The 25,185-nt window shown below is 38.4% G+C and overlaps 1 protein-coding gene across 4 annotated transcripts in view; it reads right to left on the bottom strand.

The window, feature by feature from the left end:
• arfgap2 (ADP-ribosylation factor GTPase activating protein 2) overlaps positions 1-25,185 on the bottom strand; it is a 73,353-nt gene that overhangs the window by 5,706 nt on the left and 42,462 nt on the right. For 3 of the 4 annotated variants that reach the window (XM_072267733.1, XM_072267732.1, XM_072267735.1), the window contains exons 8-15: positions 22,136-22,180; positions 20,979-21,028; positions 16,183-16,328; positions 13,682-13,813; positions 11,550-11,675; positions 6,589-6,720; positions 4,953-5,073; positions 1,230-1,320 (exon numbers count right to left, since the gene is read on the bottom strand). In XM_072267733.1, the coding sequence (XP_072123834.1) occupies positions 1,230-1,320; positions 4,953-5,073; positions 6,589-6,720; positions 11,550-11,675; positions 13,682-13,813; positions 16,183-16,328; positions 20,979-21,028; positions 22,136-22,180 (843 nt within the window). The remainder of the gene's footprint in view (positions 1-1,229; positions 1,321-4,952; positions 5,074-6,588; positions 6,721-11,549; positions 11,676-13,681; positions 13,814-16,182; positions 16,329-20,978; positions 21,029-22,135; positions 22,181-25,185) is intronic. The other variant, XM_072267734.1, reaches the window with a different exon arrangement.

Below are 25,185 nucleotides of genomic sequence, written 5' to 3' on the forward strand. Positions count from 1 at the left end.
GTTCTATTTTTAACCAAGGAAGAACTTAAAAATAGCGGTGGAAACTAATGAATTAGTCTCTTACTTGACCATTTTAAAAAAAATTAAAGGCAAAGTCTCATCAATTTATTCTACTTATTCCTTCTTTATGATACTCATTGAGGGAACTGAATCTTTTCAATTCATTGACATTTAAACAATCAGATAGATTGACATCCAATGACCTATTGCTGTTCTTTTATTTCCCCATGCAAGAAGAATAAACCAAATAGTGCAGCAAAGGACACACACCTGGTAGATCAGCACATCTCTTATAGTGTTACAATAAAATTGAAGAGATGCTGCTTTCAAAAGACTGAAGAGAAGTGATAGCATAATGGCTAGCGAAATTGCAGGTGACTATTGTAATTGTGATGTCACTTGATCCCCAGTACACCAATGCAACGTGACGTCTTTAATCACTTTGGACGTGAATGCTATGGACTCATATGGATTTATTGTAATGTTTCCAATGATGGGGCGGTGGTTATGGAGATAGTCTAGCTTGCAGGGGTGGTAATGGGCAATGCTTACATAAATCTAATGACAACAACTAAAGGAATAAGTCAATTTCATGATGGTGTCTATATGCTGATAAAAAAATGAGAATCAAATTGAAATAAGCATGAAGGATGATTAGCAAAGTGACAATGGACCCTGTAACTGAGCATTTCATATTCACATTTCTTGTGAAGTTTGCTCATAGCAAACAACAGATCTGTATGTTAATCAGCTGCATAGCTGTTACTAAGAAGAAATTCAAGCATTTCATCTTAATTAAACATGCCAAAACTGTGAAGTCAAAAAGTAAACAAAAGCAGGTGTAACGTTTTTAGCACAGTGCTGCACACAGACGGATATGTTATTCCTTCAGCTCAAGGAGAGTCCAAAGTTGGGAGAAGCAGCAGCAATTCAAGGACTTGATGGAAGAAAGGAGAAATCAGGAATACAAAGAAGTAGCATATCAGGATCCCTGGTTAAGAAACTGGAAAAACCATTCCTCAGCATTCTGGAACATTTAATCACTAGTATACAAAAATTAAAATGAAACTAATTATTCCTAAGGGAAAAGTTGCTAAATGCATTAATTAAAAACACTCTGTGTGGATGAGAGATAAAGCAATCATAACAAAATCCTGTGCTCATTTCATCAGTGGACCTAGTAGTGAGGAGGCAATGCTCTCCAGGCTTCAAATGGTGGTGTTTCTTACCTGATGTTTGTTTCTTTTCACTTTCAAACAAGTCAGATGAGCTGATGGATGAACTTCCTGCAAATCGATCCAGTCGAGTTTTGGTTTCATACTGCAGCCAAAGTAAACCCAATAATTAAAAATAGGGATTACCTTTGGGATAATAAACATTTAGCTGTTGTTGAATTAGAACAATGCTTATACGTTCTGGTGTTAAAGCTGAGATTTAAAGTTAAGAACATAGTGAAGATAATATGGAATAATGAGATAATAATAAATATATTATTTATTAAAATAATTCCTGCAAAGGAAATGCTCTCAGACAGGAAAAAAAAGGCTTAGTTCACCAGCAAGAAATAGATATAAGATTCTTCTGAAGCAACATTCACCCAGCATGGAATGAGAACCAAGAAAGAGCCGGATGAAATACATAAAAGCTCAATAGCTCTAGCATAACTGCATTCAGACATGACATATTTTATCAGACAAACTCCCTCTATAAGTTGCCTGAGTTACAAAAAAGACCAAAGAACATAAGAAATAGAAGCAGGAGTAGGCCATCTGGCCCATCGAGCCTGCTCCGCCATTCACTAAGATCATGGCTGATCTGGCCATGGCCTCATCTCCACCTACCTGCCTTTACCCCACAACCCTTAATTCCCCTACTATACAAAATCTATCCAACCTTGTCTTAAATATATTTACTGAGGTAGCTTCCACTGCCTCATTGGACAGAGAATTCCAAAGATTCAGAACTCTCTGGGAAAAGCAGTTCCTCCTCATCTCCATCCTAAATCTACTCCCCCGAACCTTGAGGCTGTCACCTAGTTCTAGTCTCACCTACCAATGGAAACAACTTTCTTGCCTCTACCTTATCTAGCCATTCCATAATTTTATATGTTTATACAAGATCTCCTGTCATTCTTCTGAATTCCAGTGAGTACAGTCCGTTACATGCTGAAGGAGATGTTTTTTTGTGAGAATGCTGTAATGGTCTTTTGGAGGTCACCTGATGTGATTTTCCCGCTGTTGTGAGGTCACGTGATGATATGTGCCCCGTGACTATATAGGGGTCGACTCAGGTGACGCAGTAGGATTTTGAATTTGTAGATTTCCAGGTAGAACGTGTTCTGCCTCCGTTTCTGTTGCGTGTTTGTTTTTGTGACGCAGTTTCATTTTTAAAACTGTTTTATGTTCTGTTGAAAGATTCCATATTACTTGGATTGGGGATTTGTGGCTGGAAGTGCCAATATACTCAATACCGACAATTTTGAAGGGAGAGTGAAGAATTCATCGAAGTGAAGGATCGAGAGAAGTTGGCGTCGTTTGGCAGTTTAATAAAGGATCGACCTTATTGAGTCTTCGTTGAAGAGAACCTGCATTGAGATAACTCGTGCAATAGAGCAATGAGTTCATGCACAAAGGCTCTTTCTCTAAAAGGAATTTAAGGTCGGTCGATTTAAACTGTTTATTTTCGGCTTCGGGAATCCTGTGGACAGAACCGGCAGTAAAGGTGCGTCGGTGAAGAAATCGTTCTCCAGAGAAGTCTCTCCCAATTGAATGCGTAAAACTGTTGGACTTCCGAAGTTATCGCTTTAAGAACTATATCTGACTGTATCGCTTTAAGAACTGTTTTTGCATTTAACACTTTAAGAACCAGAGCCGAGTGGAGTTGATGAACGGCTGCGTACCTGTTTAACCTCCGGTTGAAGTTTTCCTTTGTTTTTTTTCCCTTATCATTTATATGTGTTTAATAAATGTTTGGTTGTTTTCATAAAACCTGTCTCGATTAATATTCATTGTTGCCGGTTACGTAACAAGTCCCAGGCGACTCAGTCTCTCCTCATCTCTGGAACTAACCTGGTGAACTTCCTCTGCACTGCCTCGAAAGCCAGTATGTCCTTCCTCAAGTAAGGAAACCAGAACTCCAGTACTCCAGTCGCGGCTTCACCGGTACCTTGTACAGTTGTAGCATAACCTTCCTGCTCTTAAATTCAATTCCTCTAGCAATGAAGGTCAACAGTCCATTTGCCTTCTTGATAGCCTGCTGCACCTGCAAACCAACCTTTTGTGATTCATGCACAAACACTCCCAAGTCCCTCTGCACAGCAGCATACTGCAATATTTTACCACTTAAGTAACCTGATCTTCCATTTTTCCTTCCAAAGTGGACAACCTCACATTTACCAACATTGTACTCCATCTGCCAGACCCTCGCTCACTCACTTAACCTATCTATATCTTTCTGCAGACTCTTATCTTCTGCATAATTTGCTTTTCCACTCAATTTAATATCATCAGCAAACTTAGATACAGTACACTCGGTCCCCTCATCCAGATCATTAATGTATATTGTGAACAGTTGCAGGCCCAGCACCGACCCCTGCGGCACACCGCTCACCGATTGCCAACCACTGTAACACCTATGTATCCCAACTCTCTGTTTTCCATTAGTTAACCAATCCTCTATCCATGCTAAAACATCACCCCCTACTCTATTCATCCTTTATCTTAAGGATAAGTCTTTTATGCAGCACCTTATCAAACACCTTCTGGAAGTCCAAGTAAATAACATCTACCTGTTCCCCTCTATCCACTGCGCTCGTTATACCCTCAGAGAACTCCAGCAAGTTTGTCAAATAGGACCTGTCTTTGTTGAATTGATTTTTTTCCAGATGCCTCGCTATGTCTTCTTTAATGATAGCTTCAAGCATTTTCCCCAACTACAGATGTTAAACTAACTGGCCTATAGTTACCTGCCTCATCAGGGGCTCCCCACCGCCCAGGACATGTTCTCTTCTCACTGCTGTCCTGAGGAAGAAGGTACAGGTGTCTCAGGATTCATACCACCAGGTTCAGTAACAGTTATTATTCCTCAAGTATCAGGTTCTGGAACCAAGGGGGATTTCTTCACTTCATCATTGAAATCTTCCCACAATCTATGGACTCACTTTCAAGGCCTTTTTAATCTCTTGTTTTTGATATTTATTATTTCTTTCTTTTTGTATTTGTGTTTTTTTGCACACTGCTTGAACACCAAGTTGGTGTGGACATTCATTGATTCTGCTATGATTATTATTGTATTATGAACTTACTGAATATGCCCCCCAAGGAAATAAATCTTAGGGTTGTATATGGTGACAGATATGTACTTTGATAATAAATTTACTTTGAACATTGATGAAAGCTGGTAACTGAAATTGTATCTGTTTAATTTCCACAGGATCATTACATGCACCATAGAGAGGAACTCAGATATTTGGGTCCACATGTACTGCTTTCACTCACTGAATTACTGAAGACGTAGATGTACCTTTATTTGGAAAGGCAAATGAGAATTAAGTATTTAGTAACCAAGGCTTGAGGTATTCAGGTTGAAATAACTGGAGTGCAGAGTGTTTTATAAATGTTCCTGCTAACATCACTGCTGATTTCCATTCAAACCTGTCTGCATCAAAAACAACCAACACATTCAACAAGAATGCATAGCCACTAATTATGTGAGCCAGTATATTTCTGAGGAACCTTGCTGGTCAAATTGAGGCTGGCTGCAAATGCTGATTTCACTGCTGACAAACAAAATAGTGGATTTAACTCATGCTGGACTTACAAAATATTTTTCTAAAGCTGTTTATTCAGCTTGAAACTGTTAATTTTTAAAATGTCAGTGCTGAATGTTACATGCTTCTGCAAAGAAGATTCAACAGACTAATATTGTACATTAACTTAATGGTAGACACTCACCTCTGCAGGACCCTGCTTCCCAAAATACATATCTGAAGATATGGCTTTGACATTGCCAAATTTCTTTTGTGCTTCTTCAGAGATCACTCCATAATCCATTTCTGGTTTACGACGTGCAGGCCTGAGGTAAATGAGAGAAATTAACACAGAAGTTAAAATTAATAGATTTACATAAATAAGTCAGTTATTTACATAACTAAAACTGGATCAGCAAATTTGCAAACGGCACCAAGATTGGGGGTGGAGTGGACAGCAAGGAAGGCTATCAAAGTTTGCAGTGAGATCTGTACAAGTTGGAAAAATTGCACATGAAACTTAATGCGAACAAGTATGAGGTGTTGCACTTTGGGAGGACCTACCAGGGTAGACCTTAAATAGTCAGCAATAGAGCACTGAGGAGTGTGATACAACGGAGGGATCTGGGAATACAGATCTATAATTCCTTGGAAGTGGCATCACAGGTAGACAGGGTTGTAAGGAAAGCTTCAGGCACATTGGCCTTCATAAATTAATACACTGAGTCAGGAGTTGGGATGTTATGCCGAATTTGTATAAGGTGTTGGTGAGGCCTTATTTGGAGTATCATATGCAGTTTTACTCACCTACCTACGGGTAAGATGTAAGTAAGATTGTAAGAGTGCAGAAAGAATTTATAAGGATGTTGTTGGGACTTGTGGACCTGAGTTATAGGGAAAGATTCAATAGGTTTGGACTTCATTCCCCAGAGCACAGGTGAACGAACGGAGTTTTGATAGAGGTATACACAATTACAGGGAGCATAGAGAGGGCAAATGCAAGCAAGCTTTTTCCACAGAGGTTGGATGAGACTACAACTAGAGGTCATTGATAATTCAAGAAGAACACACCGCCAGTACAAGTGTCAGATACAAATTTGATTTCAACATTTAAGAGAAATTTGGATAGGTACATGGAAGGGAGGGGTATGAAGGGCTATGTTCTGGGGCAGGTCGATGGGACTAGGCACATTAATCGTTCAGCATGGACTAGATGGGACGTAGGGGCTGCTTCTGTGCTGCAGTGTTCTATAACTCTATATCATATGAGTGACATTAATCTATTATAGAATCTGTATAACCTTTTTAAAAGTTCATCTAAAGTAGAAATGTGACGTGCTGTGCATATATTTAGAATTACATCAAACATGTTTAATTTTCTACCAAACGCATTTTATTATAGATGACCATATACAATATTCCAGATTTACAAAGGAGGATTAAGTTTAAGCCATGACAGATATTCGCATTTAACTAGAATGGAATTACAAAATGAAAATAATCTGGTTTGCTCATCTCTACAAATGAATTAATGCCCTGCTATGCATTGGTTAGTGGCGCGACGCTGAAATCAACTAAACTGAATATTACTGAACTCCTGGTTTGATATTTTATGTATTGTTTGCTCGATTTTTCCCATTTGCGCAACTTGTTCTTTTTTCTCGCGAGTTGGATGTTGGATGTTTTCTTGAACAGGTTCCATGGATTTTCTTTGTTTCATAGCTGCCTCTGGGAGGACGAATCTCAGAGTTGTATTCTGTATGCATAATTTGATAATAAATGTACTTTGAATCAAATCACATAGCATAATGGCGGGTAAGTGATTTTATTAAAAGCTGTACCCGTCGCTTAATGACATTTTTGAAGTAAATGCCTCCTTCTCTCTACTGCTACTTTCTGTCTTCCAAAATGAATCACTGTTGTCATCCCACTTTGAAAATGGCCCTCCCATATCCAGTGGATCATCAAAATACCTAAAGTATAGAAGAAGAGAGCAAGTTACACCACAAAGGAACACTTCCCTTGTAGAACACTATGGATTCTGGATCTATAATCGGCAATGCAACAATCCAGCATTACTTAAACTTGTCTCCAAAATGGTCAGCATAATGAGAATGACAAAATATAACTTTATTTAAAATGCATAATCACAAAAGAAACTAAATTCAGAAACTGTTCATGGCTGAGAAGAAATATTTTTGACCCAGGGATCTGCCATAATAATCACTGGAAACAAGATCATAGGATACTTGCAGCCCAGGCAGCCTTTATCCCTTTGGGTTGGTTCTTAGTAGGGCAATCCAGTCACTATCATTTGAACATCATACTGCTTCTTCCCCCCTCCTCCACCACCCCCACTCCCCCACCCACACCTCCTATACACTCACAGTCCTGTAATTTGCATTAGCTTCAAACCTTAATCCACGTTGTGATTGAATGCCATAAATAAATATGTACATGCAATACTTTATTGTAATCCAAGTCAAAACAACTTAACACATTTTCCATTCTGATCAGTTTTCAATCTTTTGCAAATCATTTAAAGTCTCTGATCTGTACTTAGCACATCTGTCAAGATTCTGTACAATTATCAAATCTCCTCTTAAATCAGTGGAAACATTAAAATACAATATGCAGAAAAACTACGTTTCAATAAAGAATTCTCTTTAAATTAAAGGTACATGTATTTACATAATGTATTTATATAGGCAAAACATTTCAAGTTATCAGGTTATACCAAAGTGGTAAACTAAATATGGAACCTCAACCTAAGTTATTCACTCATGTCTCAGATTGAGAGATGACTCAAAGATATGTACTTTGACTCCAAAGTGAGGTGAATGTGCAGAAATACAGTTTTAAATTCCTTTGAGACAGTTTTCTTATCCCATAAAACAGGAATTTCCAACCTTTTTATGCTCCGCAGACCAGTTTAATATTGACAATATTCTTGCGGACCAGCTGACCGGGGTGGGGAGGGGGTGTTCAAGTAGGGTTAACCTCACCTCAACATGTCTTTTACAGTTAGGGTTGCCAACTTTCTCACTCCCAAATAAGGGACAAAAGTAGCAGTCAAATCCCCGGACACTTTACCCCAGGAAAGACTACCAAGACCATGAAGCCTTGCGTGGGGACCTGTGTGCGCATGCGTGACGTGCGCATGTGATGTGCACATGCGTGTACGTGCTGATTTTTTCCCCCACAAATCAGTTTTGCCTTCATCTTCCCGACTATACTGTACATACATTATTTCTACTTTATATAGGCTGTGTATTCAACATATCATTCCTGATTTTACTATATGTTGGTGGCATTATTTTCGGTTTTATGTGTTATTTGGTATGATTTGTTAGGTTATTTTTTGGGTCTGGGATCGCTCAAAAAATTTTCCCATATAAATTAATGGTAATTGCTTCTTTGCTTCACGCCATTTCAGCATAAAAGGTTTCAAAGGAACGCTCTACCTTAGTGGGGGAAATACGGGACAAACCAATTTAGCCCAATATACGGGATGCCCTGGCAAATACGGGACAGTTGGAAACCTGTGTTCAAGTTCAACAGTGCGTGACAGGGAATGATGAAAGGTGCAGCTGACTCATATCGTTTCCTCATGGCCCGGTAGCACATGCTTTGCGGCCCGGTACCGGTCCGCGGCCTGGTGGTTGGGGACCGCTGCCATAAAATGTTGCAATGATATTTTCAAATTTTTTTCTTACATAAAAGGCATATCTATAAATGCCCTATCACATCTGCTTGAAACCTTGGACAATTAAATCTAGGTAGTACTCATGCAACCTTACCTGCCCAACATCTTGTTTACCAAATTTACCTTTATTTATTCAGGACTCAACATCTTAAGGCACTTTACAGGAGAGCATTATCAGACAAAATTGTCAACCCATACAATGCAGTGCTGCTGCAAATTACCTAAAGGTTGTTCAAAAACAGATACCTTAACAAGTAACTTAAAAGGAAGAAAGAGTGAACAGAGAAGGAAAAAATGTGGGAGGGTTCAGAAAGGGAATTATAAAGTTTACAGCATGATAGCAAAGGTAAAAAAATTAAAAACCAAATACATTTAAACAAGGAAGAAATGAAGGAATGATATAAATTTGTAGAACTACTGGTGATTGGAGAGTTAGGCAAGGGCTGATTTTGTTTTTATTGTTCTTAATTATTTCTAAGATTTTATACTGTTTTCATTAAATTTATTTCTTTTTAAATTAGTAAGTCAAATTGAACCGATTTTAAATGTTTTTGTTTAATATACCTTTTTAAAATATTGAAAGGCACTAGGCAAAAGTGGGAAATAAAAGGGTATTCAGGAAGAGAGGAAAAACTGGGCCCTCAGGGCCCGCCTACTGAGATCTATTTAATGCAGCCTTTTTTGCTTTGCTGGCTATGGACAGCTGACGTGGTCAGCTTTCTGTACCTAGGTGACGTTCTTGCATATAGGCAGGCTTTATGGACAAAAAGTAAACTGCTGGAAGAACTCAGAGGTTCGAACAACAAGTATGGAGGCAAAGGGATGGTCATTATTTTGGCCTTAAGGATAGTAAGATTAGACAGCAGATGTCCATGATGATCCAACTGGTTATTTCCACTGGTGGATGAGACAGTGATGGAAAACTACAGTCACTCTACAAACCTACAAGCACAATTTGCTGTAATAAGAATATTTATCAAAAAAGCCCCAGCACCTAACTGTTAGTGCAGATTCAATACAAAAAAGTAACAAAAATGCTGGCAAACTGAATTAAAGCATACAGTGCTTTAAATACTTGACAGGCAACATCTGAGAGGTGAGAAGCAAATTTAGATTTGGGGGATATTGACCTCTGTGGTGCTGGAACAGATTAGATAGTATTCATCAAAACTTCCCAATTGAGTACAAATTATTTTAGTTAGAATTTAATCACATTCCAATGTTTTATCAAGAAAATACATTTATTGTTTTAAGAGGAATTAGATTAATGTATCAAGTGCAGTCAGAATCCAGTAATACTAAGAGTATGAAATAACATACCCAACTGGCAGCATATTGACAATATTACAATATTAAAATTAAAACTGGCAGAGAGTTTTAAAAGGTACGTTGACAGTGTCAAAAATTGCATGAAACTAATAGAGTTAACTCACTGTCCTGCACACTGAGGATATGTAAATGACCTTTTAACGTTTCTCTTCTGAGCACCATCACTTTCTTCTTCTTTAGCTTACTTCCTGTGTCAGGTGCCTTGCACGAGATACCACTTTCTGACATGGTAATTATCAGGTGACATATTTCTAGTTTACAACAATGTCACTCTAACAGTGATAGGAAAGCACTTCAGCGGGTTGTCTCTAGCACACAGAACATCATCGGGACACAGCTCCCAGCCCTGGAGGACACCTACAGTTCTCGCTGCCTAAGGAAAGCTACAAGTATCTGTAAGGACAATACACACCCATGCAATCATCTGTTTGAACTTTGAACTTCTTCCATCTGGCAGACGTTATAAGATTTTCTACGCCCGCACTTCCAGACTGAAAAATAGCTTTTCCCCAGAGCTATAATTGCTCTGAACCAACCAACCAAGAGCATCCATAAATTTGTTATATTGCTACTTTAATACTGGTTTTATGGTCGCTGGTTGTACTGGCTGGTTACTTGATTTTATTTATTATTTACTTTATTTGTTGTTTTATAGCATTGAGTATCAGAGTTGCAAACTCATTTTCGCTGTATTGGTACATGACAAATTGTACTATGCAATGACAATAAAGATATTTCATTTCATTTCACTAAGTGTCACTAACAGCAATTAATGCCCGAAAGAGAGTTTAACTGATCCATGTTATTGACAGGCCTTACTCTGAAATACATCATAAATAAAAGCAGAAAAATGCTGGAAATACCCATCAAGTGCGACAGCATTTGTGGAAAGCAAAACAGAATTAGTTTGCAGGTCAAGATCCTAATGGTCTATTTTTCTAATTTCAGATTTCCAGCATTTGCAATTTTTTGTTCTGTTTTTAAACTTCATCTTTTTGGTTCCCCCAAAGACTTTTTCTCCATACTGTTAACAACTTGGATCAGAGTCAAACTGCACAGTGGTGCAGCTAATAGAGCTGTGGTCTCAACCTGCAGGAATCTGTGCTAAATGCTAACCTCTTATTCTAACTGCATGGGACTTGAACATTCTCCGTGACAGTGTGACTCCCCCAACCCCGTCTGAGCTCTGGTTTCCTCCCATATCTCAAACAAATGCTAGTTACAAGGTTAATTTGTTCATTCCTTATGTGCCGTGTTGTATGACATGGGCGATCATGGTCTTTCTTTCATCATGATGTTCTTGGCAAATTTGTCATTGCCTTCTTCAGTGCAATGTCTTTACAAGAAGGGTGACCCCAGCCGTTATCCATACTCTACAGAGACTGTCTGCCTGGTGTCAGTGGTAGCATAACCAGGAGTTGTGATATGCATCAGCTGCTCATACAACCATCCACCACCAACTCCCATGGCTTCAAGTGTCCCTGATCAGAGGGGCTAAGCAGGTGCCCAAGGATGACATGCAGGCTAGTGGAGGGAAGGAGTGCCATATACCTCCTTTGATAGAGACATATCTCCACCCCACCACCCAAAAAGGTTAATTAACCACTATTAATTACCCCTAGTATGGAGTTAATTGGTAGAACGTGGGGGAACAGGATACAAGGGAAAACTAGAGGGGGGATGGGATTGCTTTGTGTTCCAGCATAGACACCAGGGATTGAACAGACTCCTTCTCTACAGAAATACAAAATATGAAGCTTCACTTACCTGGAACGAGAAGTAGTAAATGCTGGTTCATCATCATCATCATATTTTCTCCTGGATGATTTTGCAATAGTTGGAGTCTCTTGTTCTATAGTTTGCATATCCGATAATACAGAATGGGAAACTCCACTAAAAGAAATAAAAGCACATAAAAGCAGAATGTCAGTGGGATGTGAAATTTTACTTGGATTCAATTCACATTTAAAAAAGTAAAGACCAAGATTCAGATAAGAACCTTATTAATCCAAGTCAAAAAATTGCAGATGCTGGAAATCTGACATAAAATCAGAAAATGCTGGAAGAACTCAGCAGGTTAGGCAGCAGCCCTGGAAAGAGAAACAGTTGCAGGTTGGAGACATATCAGTTGAACTGAGAAAAGCAGAAAATAAGTTAGTCTTGGAAGCTGAGTTGGTAGGAGAGGGTAGTGGGTAGAACAAGGGGAATGTCTGTAATGTTATAATGACATAACCATTGAATGGACAGTTTGTCTGTGTCACCATTATTGTGAAAGAAAACGAGAGAGGAGTGGGAGGAGTTAAAGAGGGCACCACAGGTTTTTGATGACCCAGGTGGCTTCCTCCAGTTCACCTGCGAAACAGTTTATTCTTCTTTTGTCATGCCTTTCTCTTCTTTTCAAAGTGACTGGGGTCCAGTCAGAGTTTGTGATCTACAGCTGAAGCTCAAACTACAGTTCTTCACGAGCGGTGGGTTCTCATTCTCAGACTCGCCGTGCGGGTTGGAAGATGTGTGCCTTTGGGGTGCAAACCCGTGGACGACCCAGTTCCTCGCCAATGTTGCCAACTGAAGTGCCGCAGGAGATTGAAACATCAAGACAGCAGGCGGTGTGTGCTGCTGTTGGAAGGCCCCTGCACTCAAGTGATCGCTCTTCCTCTTTCTCGAAGGTCTGTTGGTCTTCATGTTGAGGGGCTCGGAGAAGTGACATGGAAGACTGTAAACATCAAAACAGCGTGCAGGGGAATGGACAGTAGCTTTTGATCATGGTCTCTTTGGGAGCTTTGCTGTTGCTTGCACAGTGAATGGATTGATGCTTTTACTGGGGCAAGTACAGGGAAGGGCTGATACTTTGGCTTTTGCTTGTCTGTGGAGGAGGGGGAAGGGGCTCTGGGGTTTTAACGTTTTCTGTCATTTATTCTTTGGGTTTTTTTCTGTTTTGTGAACGTCTGCGAAGAGTGAGAATTTCCAGTTGTATACTGAATACATACTTTGATATTAAGTTGAACCATTTGAAAGAACAAGTGGGAAAGTTCAATATTGAGTCTTGCAAATGAAAACTGAGGTGCTGTTCCTCAAGCTTATGAAAGCTATTAAGGTAAATAACTCTTCATTAAATTCCACATTTAACATAAGAGCCTAAAATGCTAGGTAGCATGTATAAACGTTGTCAATTTATAGCAATCCACAATGCAGTCAAGCACATGAAGGGCGAGCATTCAGACAAACTCATACTGCAGTTCAGGCTGAGCTACCGTGAGGAACAAAAGTGAGATTCTTATAATTTCCAATACCTACAAAAGCAAATTATTATACTGCACTGTTATGTACTGTAACTACAACATAGTTATAAGTTTTCATCATAATATCAGTGTAAAGGTCTATATGGAATAAAGCCAGAATGAATGTTTGACAGGTACATTTATAAAAGAATACAAGCTTTATATATGCACCACACAGAGCACAGGAAATTAAAACTTGAAGAATCAAAAATGATGGTTGAAAGGCCTGCTTCTACATACTTCTTCTTCTTCATACTAACAAAATAATTTCACAGAAAACTTTCCACTCAGTACTGTGAGAATCACATAATCTACAAAGACTGTTGTGACCAAGGCAATAATTAAAGTTATTTCCAAATAAAAAATTATCTTGCTCATCATTTTGATTTTTACCAATCTCAAGTGTCTCTTTAAACCACTCTGGGAATGTACACAGCAAGAGAGATTCAAGCAAGCACGTGTGATCACCATATTACTTCTGCTGGTTTATAACTAAATTTTCCACACAATCAAAGTTCTATTTTTCAGTTCTGCCTACATGTTCTATACACTTGGCCAATCATTTCCACATGCCTCCACCCCCCCCCACAAATATGTGATATTGCATTTCAAGGTCCTTACGTTCTACTGCTGAGTCCCATGCCTAGTCGTTCTGCTTGCTCCTTCTTTTTGCCTTCCATTCGCTTCATCTTCTCTTCTTCCTTCTTTCTTTGTATTTCCAGGTCTTGGTATGCAAGACGAAGAGACGAAACTCTGTAATGCAAAATTTTTTCATTTATTTCCTCTCTTTTAAAGTAACAAATTAATTATGCAGTTAAAAGTCCAGTCTATTACTAAAACAAAATTTACAAATAGAATTTTAAAATGAGAAAATGAATGCTAATTTAGTGCAATAATACAGGCAAATAAGTGATAAAGTGACAAAATTATATCACTAGACAAGCCATCTAGATATCTAACCAATGATCCAAACATAGTTGTTTAAATCAAAACAATGCAGTTAGGAGGTTTAACAGTAAGTTAATTAAATAAACCCAGGATGGGAAAAAAAAGTCAATCAATAATCCAGACGTTCAACAACCAGAATGTCTTGAAAGCTATCACAATCACAGATCTCCTTATGGAAGGAAAGCTATTGTAACATGGTTGATTTTTAACTGTTTGTTGAAATGACCTACCAAGCCACTAAGTTTTATCAATAATTACACAAAATAATACAAGGAAAACAGACCACATTTCTCAATTTTATCATAGGTACCAGATAGGATAAAACAATATTAAGCCATGATTATCATGCAAATTCTACCTAATCTCTGGGGATGTACCAGTATCAGGTGTGTTGTCCCACAGATCAGACAAACAAAAGCATGATACAGCCAGACTCAAAATTGTAACATTTAGTCAGTGTTCAAAATGTTCCATCACCATTCCCAATTTTGTTCTGTTTCACCAGCTTGACTGATCTACGGTAGGGCAGGGGAGGTGGTGAGGTTAGCAGAATGATTTATTCAGACAGAAATTCCTTAGAGAATTAAGTCCCCTGCAAGGTTTTATGTTCTACTGTCCTCTGTAAACCTAAGCAACTAGAACCATGGATTTTCACCTCTATAACAGGAAGTCATTCCCTGTCCAAGGAATGGCCTATATGGCTGCCAACAAAGTCAGCCACCATTTTCTGAAGATGATTCACCTACTGAATAGTGAAGGCCTAGATAGAGTGGACGTAGAGTGGATGCTTTCAAAAGTGAGAGAGTTTAGGACCAGAGAGCACAGTACAGAATACAATGACATCCCTTAAGGATGAGATGAGGAGGAATTTCTTTAGCTGGAAGGAGGTGAATCTATGAAATACATTGCCAGACAACCATGGAGGCCAAGTTATTGGGCATCACTAAAGCAGAGGTTGATAGGTTCTTAATTAGTAAGATGTCAAAAGTTACAGGGAGAAGGCAGGAGAATGGAGATGAGAAGAAAAACAAATCAGTCATGACTGAATGGCAGAGCAGACCTAATGGGCCAAATGGCTTAATTTGCTCTGTGTTTTATGGTCTTATGATTTCTTCAAGACAACTTCAAGTGAAGGATGCAGGAAAACAAATTACTCCATCTGCACTTGCACTCAAAAGTTTCTAAACTGAAATAATAAGTTGTCCTATATTATTAAGGATACCAATTTCAATGGTAACTCATCAAAATATAAGTATTCCAGTAAGTGATCTGTGGGGCAGTACGGTAGCATAGTGGTTAGCACAACGCTTTACAGTACAGGCAACCGGGGTTCAATTCCCGTTGCTGCCTGTGAAGTGTTTGTACGTTCTCCCCATGACTGCGTTGATTTCCTCTGGGTGCTCTAGTTTCCACCCAGAGTCCAAGGATGTATTGGTCGGTAGTTGTAAATTGTCCCATGATTAGGCTAGGATTAAATCGGGGATTGTTGGGCAGCATGGCTGGAAGGTCTGGAAAAGCCTATTTCATGAATAACAACTTTTTAAAAATATCTCGATGGCATCCATGTCCTTCTTCACTATGGAACCACAACTAACCCTGAAAAGTTCAAGTTTGTATCAAATTATACTATAACTTCAAGCAAATTTCTTTTCTAGTCATAGTATTCAGTAATCTCTGGTTGTACAAATAGAAAATGTACAGTAGCTGGTACAGTAAGTACTGCAGTTCAGACATAAAGGACGACAATAACCATTCAATCTCTCTCAAACACCAGGAAATCTGCAGATGCTGGAAATTCAAGCAACACACACAAAATGCTGGTGGAACACAGCAGGCCAGGCAGCATCTATAGGAAGAAGTAGAGTCGACGTTTTGGGGCGAGACCCTTCGTCAGGACTAACTGAAAGAAGAGATAGTCAGAGGTTTGAAAGTGGGAGGGGGAGAACTCCCCCTCCCACTTACAAATCTCTGATTAAATATCTCTTATGCTTTGAACTAAATATTCAATTGCATGAGCTAAAGGACAGTCATTAGCCATTTATGCTTTAATGGTAAACCCATGGTTTAATAGTAAAGCCATGCTGATTTTGATTTCACAAACATTAAACATATTGTTGAGTAACTCATATTAAGGTATAAATTGAACATGAAAAGCAAATTCTAACTTTACATACACAGATTCTTCCATCTCAAGCTTTTTCTTGTTATTCAAGTCTTCTTGTTCTTTCATTCGATCTGCAGCCTGAGCCTGTTTATCTATTTCATTGAAGCTGTGACTCGTTACTTTTTGTGCACCTAAACCAGCCTTCTTAGCACCCAGCTGTTCAAAACAGAAGGAAAAAAGTACAATTAGGAGCACCATACACAATTAAATATTTTCCTTTCTTTCTGTCAAGTTCACTCCCATTGAATTAAATTAAATAATAGGAGTTTAATTGAGATAGCAATGTGTTTAATACATTCAAGTACTATCCTAGAAATACAAGGATTTACCCTCAATTGATCCAGCTCCTTTCATAGTGCCAGAAAGCTGGGAAGAATTAAAACTTATCTAAATTAGGAACACTAATATCAGTAAACAAATATAGACTACTAGACAACAGGGTGATCCGTTGGGGCACCCTTTGAGAGAAGGGTAGTGCAGGCTGATGTGACCAGAATGATCATTGAATTTTCCTGAATGCTATTGGTATCGCTTTTCTTTGTAAACTGAAGTAGAAAACCTCAGTTTATTAAAGAAGAACGACACATAGCAAAGCAAATATAGCTGCTCCTCACTTAACGAAGGACACTTTTGATGGCATCATTTCTGGTTTATCAGCCACCCTTGTGCCTCTCATTGTCATTCTGGAGACATGCAGCCCTTTTCATCCCCCGTCTCTTCATCTCTTCTGCTGTTTGTTGTTTGTCTCTGATCCTGGAGATGTGTACGCCTCTCCTCTTTCTCTTCTTCTCTCATCCTTTGTTCTCCAGACTCTTTGATCCTGGAGTCATGCAGCCCTGGCCTCATTTGATTCTTGTTCTCTCCCTCTCCTTGCCGCTTCCTGACGACGTTTGGCATCTTCTCTTGACCATAATGTCCCCCTTCCCTTCCACGCGGCATAACTGGCTGACCATTTTTTTTTTACCCTGATGCTGGATAGAAGATACGAAGCAGTAACACCAAAGGATGCTGATTATTCTTGATGATGTGGTTGGCGCTCTCCTAAATGGACGTGATATAGTCACCGCTGTCCTTTGACTGCAGCAAAGGGTTTTATAGGTGACTGGAAGTAAGTCATTACAATAAGATTTAATTATCTCTTATTGATGGGTGGCAGTTAGATCTGTCCCAATCCTGCACATGCTGATGGTGATTAGCAGAATGTGACCCCTCGAAATAGAGCTGCCCTGCCCTCTTGCTCCAGTAGGTGTTGCTGCTGAGGCTGGCCGTGCGCATGTGTCGGGCTGTCGCGTCCTGATTTCCATGACGGCCGATCAGGTCTCCGGTGAAAGTCAGCCTTTTGATTTTTGGCGAATGAGCAATTTTATACGAATATATAGCCCTGAACTTTGCCCGCATTCTGTAAGTTAGCGTGTTTAAATTCGATTTAGCCAAAAAAAGTGCCGCTGCAATGCAGCGTTTGCGCTAATTGGAGGTCACAAACAGAGCATGAGAGTTTTAGTTTTATATAGATATAGCAAAGGATATACATTAAATGCTTGTTTGCATTACTCATATTGCAGCAGATAACTATATTTTAAAATATTAAATTATAGTCAATGTATTTTTTTCTATTCAATTCTAAATAAAAGTCTAATCCTAAGAAATAGGCAATTGAGGTCAACTAGAGATTAAAAGCTGGTGACACAAATGCGCAGATTGGCAAACAACAATAAATGCAATTCAGAAGAGCCCAACACTAAACTTCATATTTTCTGTAATATTTTTTGAAAGTTCCAAATTGTTGCCTTTAGTCCAGAATAAGTTAGGATCCTGATACAGAAAATGTAATACACGACTTTTTTTCTTTGTAAGATGCACATGTAGTTGGCAGTTTTGTCAAAGCTAATGATGTAGCTTTTTGAATATGAATTCTAAGTAAATCATAACCTGAAATTTTGAAATTAGCCTCCAAATGATAACAACTGATGATGATTCAGGCCCAGCTACCCATAAAGATCTTATTACTGATCTCCACTTTTCTTAGTATTTGTTTCTGCAGGAAAAGGAATCCGGCAGTAGTGATGAAATCAAGCTAATTTAGCATCAAAGCATATTGAAGGAATTTAACAGATAACAAAACACATTTTAACTAATATTTTAAAATGTTTTAAAGAGTGATAAACACGAGAACATATTGTACATTAGACATAAATACAAAAAGTATTATTGGCAAGTCTGTAGGTGACAACAAAATTGATGATGCCACTGATAGTGAGAAGAATAGACAAGCCACAAAATGATTTTGATCAATTGGCAAGAAAGGTAGAGCAATGGTCGATGAAATCTTAGAAAAAAAGAGGGCTGTGGGTAACCCTAGGTAATTCTAAGGTAAGGAACTGTTCGACACAGCTTTGTGGACAGAAGGGCCTGTATTGTGTAGGTAGGTTTTCTATGTTTCTAAATTTAAACTTGATTAAATGTGAGATAATGCACTTAGAGAGGTTTAATATGGGTAGGATACACATAATGAATGGTAGAGCACTAGGGAGTATTGAGGAACCCAGGAACTTTGGTGTAGGGGTGGACAGTAATGTAGCGGCTAGTGTAATGCTATTACAGCACCAGTGACCTAGGTTCAATTCCCACCGCTGTCTATATGGAGTTTTATGTTCTCCCCACAACTGCCTGAGTTTCTTCTGGGTGCTTCAGTTTCTTCCCACATTCCAAGAATGTACAGATTAGTAGGTTAGTTGGTCACATGGGTGTAACTGGGCGGCGCAGGCTCATTGGGCCAGAAGGGCTTCTGTACTGTATCTCTTATAATAAGTAAAGGATTGCTGAAGGCAGCAGCACAGGTAGATAAGGCACACGAGGTTCTTGCCTTCATTAATACATGAGGGAGGGGTTATGGTATAACTTTATAAAACATTAGTGACACTGCAACTAAAGTACTGTGTACACTTCTGAGTGCTAGACATCAGAAGGACACGATTACATTGGAGAAGTGCAAATGAGATTCATCAGGATTTTACATAGAATGGAGAGTTTCAATCTCCTTCGGAATTGGATAGATTGGGTTTGTTTACCTCGGAATTGAGGAACTGAGGGGAGGAAACTGACTGAGGCATACAAGATTATGACAGACCTACCTAGGGTAGATGAAACATTTTCTCCCACAGCAGAAATGACTAACATTAGAGGACACAGGTGTAAGGCAAGGAGTAAGAGCTTTTGAGGGGACCAGAGGAAGAATGTTTTCATCTAGAGAGCGGAAAGAATCTGAGGTGAAGGTTGGTACTCTCACATTATAGATCAATACGAATTACCAAGGTATAGAAAGGCCCGAGACAAAGAAAATATGTGATTGATAGGATCTTCGTCAGCATAAACATAGTGAGTCTAAGGGCATGTTTCTGTACTGCACAATTCTATAGTTCTTCAACTGTACACACAAAAGTTTACAGCTTTTAATTGTTTTTTTAATTAACATTAAAATCCATTACACATGTAACTGAGTGGATTCAAATTCAAATAATACACAAAATTCTATTTTTAGAGTTATAGAATTTGTTAGCATGATATTAAAAGTGGGGCTGTCAATTAATCACTGTTAATGCTCAGTATTGTACACTCCCTAAAGCTGAGCTCCAGGCTGTTATTGATGCTTTCACTGAAGTGTACAAAAGGATGGGCCTTTCACTCAACAACTGTAACACAAAGGCCGTCCGCCAATCTGCCCCTCTGCACTACATTACACTCTACATGTACATGAGCCATGGAAATGTCGATTTCTTTGCATATAACAGGAGGCATATCTTACTGAAGGTAGAAATTCGACATCACCTTCAATATTTGGTTAACTGAGCAAAAAGCTATTTGAAGATCATGACCTTAGGTCTAGAACAAAATAAATGATCAATCAGGCAATTGCGATCCCCCCACTTTTCTAAATGGTTCTGAGATCTGTCCAGCAGGCACCTTAGGGTACTGCAAAACAGCATTGAAGTTGGCTGTGCAAAATCTCCCAAGGTCAGTGGAAGGATCATGTCATTTCCCAGGCCAACATCCCCAGTATTGTGGCCTCAGTTACACCCAGTCAGGCAAGTTAGGCAAGGCTGACAGTTTACATCCTGGACACTAGATTCTCAAAACAAACAATCTATTCTGAGCTCTGCCATAGGAAGATTACCAGGTGGACAGCAGAGGAGATTCAAGGAAGTGCTCAAAGCTTCCCTGAAGAAAAAATACAGCAACCCTTTGTTTTCTCTCAAATCAAAGAAAGAGCATTCTGAATCAAGTTAAGAAGGTCGAAGTTATGTATTGGGAGCACACAGAAGCCAAGAGCATGCAATGGACTTCCTCACAGACTATACAACCACCAGTCATTCATTTGCCACATTAGCTAAAACATCTGCAGTTTCCATTTTAGCCTCAATCACCATCTCAGAAACCACAAAACAGAGTGGAAGTAAATCAAACACAATGCTAAGGAATTGCCTAGAAAATTAATTGCTAACATAAAACAATTACAAACTAAAACATGAATTATTTAAATACATTACCAAACCTAAAGTTTAAAAACATTAACAATGGCTTCTACAGGAAACTTGCAGTTCAGTACTCTGTCTCAGTCATTGGTCAACATTCATCTTCGTATACTTCTGGATTTCCATGGTTAACTGACCGTGTAGAGGTACTGTTTAACAACACCAAATGCTGACAGTTTCAATCTCAAAATAACTGCAAAGTTCAAGTTCTTTAAGTACTGATCACAAATCCAATTAAAGCTAAAACCATACAAAAGAAATAACTTGAAATACATACCATTTTCTTTGTTGCAGGCTTCTTTTTGGTTATGATAGAGGACTTGACATCTGTCAACAAATCCAAATCAGAAATTATTATGTTTTTCTAATCACACAGCACTTCTCATGAATGTTAGGCCAAATATATTTATTTTATATCATTAAAATGCATTTTCATGCAATAGCAACTATTCTGTATGATACAAAATGCTCAAGGTACAATTACAGATTTACAGGCCCACATTACTAATAAACTATAAATTTGATAATAAAAGTATTCTGTTCTCTTTAAAAGCTCTATATGCAAGCAATAGCAACACAGTGTGAATTGGAGAGTGCCCTTAGCCATAAAAAAATAAGTGCAAAATTATAGATAAAAATTTAAACAAGCATTTCACCAGTTAGTTTCATGGGAAGATAAAATGATGCAAAAGAATTAAATTAACCCTTTCCAGCCAGTAATAATAGCACCACTTATAAAGACATTACATGAATACCCTTTCGTGTACCTTATGTTCTTGTAAATGAATAAAGAGAAATATATGGATGAGTTAAGGCATTTAATTAAATAATCTAAAGACTAGTAGTAAGAAACATATGAGAGTAAAATTATATTTGTAGATGAATATTAGTTTTTCCTTCCTGGTGGAAGTATGGGATTAAATAATGTTACGAATTAAGAAATAGCATATGAAAGATTTTGGATGCAAGTTCCGACAAATAACGTTTGCAGTCTGAACAGATAACACAGGCACACAGGAAGGTATTTAATGGTGAAAATGGGGAAGGGTCAACGGAATGGCTGACAAAGAGAGCAACAACAAGGTAAGTGATTACAACCACGAAGAAAGAGAGGGAGCGAGAAGTTCACAAAAGGAAAGGAAAGAAGTGAGAGTAAGTGACTTTCCAACACCCAAATAAAATCATATGCAATGGTTGAAGTGACTAGCACAAGAACATGCAAGCTGGAAAGTGTTAAAATAATCAGTTGATCTTAACTTTTTTCTAAAAAATATTGATAAACAATGAAAACAAGTTCATTTAAAGCATTAAATCTTTGAGGAGTTAAGTAGCTGTTCTCTCCCAATTCGTAGAATTGTGCCCAAGTCCATCTGTACACTTTGGTTCAGAAACTCGAAGTACCCATTGGTAGATCACAAACACCTTAACAGTCACCTTTGTTAGGTGTGACTCCTGCAGAAACTAAACTCATTGAGTCAGCTAAAATAGGGAAAAACAAATGAAAATTTCTGAGTAACAGCCGAAAACATTTCTTTTCCTCACAATACTATGTACCATTCATTCTAAAACATGGCATTTTTCAATATCAAAAACTTAAAATTACTCTTTAGACATGATATATTAAACATAAACAAATAGTAAAATTCAGCAAGTCTGAGAGTAAAACAAACTTTCCCAAGATGTTAATGTTTTGAGACCAAAAAAAAAAATCCAATTATTTACAACCTTCTTGTATCTCCACCCAAAAAAGTAATTCATTGAATAATGGTATTACTAGGAAGGTCAAAAAACATGGAAATGTTTTTTTCTCCCCATTTCAAGATTCACTATTTTAATAATATTCCAAAAAATCATCTCTATTTCAGTCTAGCTTTTTTGCCATAAATTTTTACCATGTTGGGTATATTTTCACTTTAATTCTCATAGGAAAATGTTTTGGGCACCGCAAACAAATATTCAGAACTAGACTGCCATGAAAATAAACAAGAGAAAAATGTGTGGAGTGCCATCCAAATGTTCTGGGGCCTGAAGGTTTGCATCAGTAATATAAATGTAAAAAATTAACTAAACCTGATATAGGCAAAAATTTAGTTTTGTTTTTCCATAAATTTATTCTATTTTTCATGAGCACTTTTTTTTAAATCCCCAAAGGATAAAAAAGTACTTAATCTTTGGTTAATTAGGCTTTGAGGACATAAAAGGAAATGGTATTGAATATCAATTTCTAACAGCAGTCCTAACAGTTGTACACCATTGTCTAGCATTTCAGCTATACCTTTCAGTTCAGACTATTAGAATAAAGACGGTAAGCTGGATTTGTGGTATGCAGGCACAATGGCCATACTCCACCTCATGTCTGCTCACCATACTTGCCTTGGAAAATCTACAATTTAAATGGAGAAAAAATTTCTTCTGAAATCCACAAATTGTAGAGATATAACCATACAACCATATAACAATTACAGCATGGAAACAGGCCATCTCAGCCCTTCTAGTCCATGTCAAACTCTTATTCTCACCTAGTCCCACCGACCTGCATTCAGCCCATAACCCTCCATTCCTTTCCTGTCCATATAGCTATCTAATTTAACTTTAAATGACAACATCGAACCTGCCTCAACCACTTCAGCTGGAAGCTCATTCCACACAGCTACCACTCTCTGAGTAAGAAGTTCCCCCTCATGTTACCCCTAAACTTTTACCCTTTAACTCTCAACTCCTGTCCTCTTGTTTGAATCTCCCCCGCTCTCAATGGAAAAAGCCTATCCACGTCAACTCTATCTATCCCCCTCATAATTTTAAATACCTCTATCAAGTCCCCCCTCAACCTTCTATGCTCCAAAGAATAAAGACCCAACTTGTTCAACCTTTCTCTGTAACTTAGGTTATGAAACCCAGGTAACATTCTAGTAAATCTTCTCTGTACTCTCCCTATTTTGTTGACATCTTTCCTATAATTTGGTGACCAGAACTGTACACATTACTCCAAATTTGGCCTTACCACTGCCTTGTACAATTTCAACATTACATCCCAACTCCTATACTCAATGCTCTGATTTATAAAGGCCAGCATACCAAAAGCTTTCTTCACCACCCTATCCACATGAGATTCCACCTTCGGGGAGCTATGCACCATTATTCCTAGATCACTCTGTTCTACTGCATTCTTCAATGCCCTACCATTTACCATGTATGTCCTATTTTGATTACTCCTACCAAAATGTAGCACCTCATATTTATCAGCATTAAACTCCATCTGCCATCTTTCAGCCCACTCTTCCAACTGGCCTAAATCTCTCTGCAAGCTTTGAAGACCTACTTCATTATCCACAATTCCACCTATCTTAGTATCATCTGCATACTTACTAATCCAATTTACCACCCCATCCTCCAGATCATTAATGTATATGACAAACAACACTGGACCCAGTACAGATCCCTGAGGCACACCACTAGTTACCGGCCTCCAATCCGACAAACAGTTATCCACCACTACTCTCTGGCGTCTCCCATCCAGCCACTGCTGAATACATTTTACTACTTCAATATTAATACCTAGCAATTGAACCTTCCTAACTAACCTTCCATGTGGAACTTTGTCAAAGGCCTCACTGAAGTCCATATAGACAACATCCACTGCTTTACCCTCATCAATATTCCTAGTAACCTCTTCAAAAAATTCAATAAGATTTGTCAAACATGCCCTTCCACGCACAAATCCATGTTGACTGCTCCTAATCAGACCCTGTCTATCGAAATAATTATATATACCATCTCTAAAAATACTTTCCATCAATTTACCCACCACTGATGTCAAACTCACAGGCCGATAATTGCTAGGTTTAGTCCTAGAACCCTTTTTAAACAATATGAACAACATAAGCAATACGCCAATCTTCCGGCACCATCCCCCTTTCTAATGACATTTGAAATATTTCTGTCAGAGCCCCTGCTATTTCCACATTAACTTCCCTCAAGGTCCATGGGAATATCCTGTCAGGACCCGGAGACTTATCCACTTTTATATTCCTTAAAAGTGCCAGTACTTCCTCTTCTTTAATCGTCATAGTTTCCATAACTTCCCTACCTGTTTCCCTTATCTTACACAATTTAATATCCTTCTCCTTAGTGAATACCGAAGAAAAGAAATTGTTCAAAATCTCCCCCATCTCTTTTGGCTCCGCACATAGCCGTCCACTCTGATTCTCTAAGGGACCAATTTTATCCCTCACTCTTCTTTTGCTATTAATATAACTGTAGAAACCCTTTGGATTTATTTTCACCTTACTTGCCCAAGCAACCTCATATCTTCTTCTAGCTTTTCTAATTTCTTTCTTAAGATTCTTTTTACATTCTTTATATTCCTCGAGCACCTCATTTACTCCATGCTGCCTAAATTTATTGTAGATAGCTCTCTTTTTCCGAACCAAGTTTCCAATATCCCTTGAAAACCATGGCTCTCTCAAACTTTTAACCTTTCCTTT

Source organism: Mobula birostris, chromosome 9 (assembly GCF_030028105.1).
Source record: "Mobula birostris isolate sMobBir1 chromosome 9, sMobBir1.hap1, whole genome shotgun sequence".
In the NCBI taxonomy this organism is placed as follows: Eukaryota; Metazoa; Chordata; class Chondrichthyes; order Myliobatiformes; family Myliobatidae; genus Mobula; species Mobula birostris.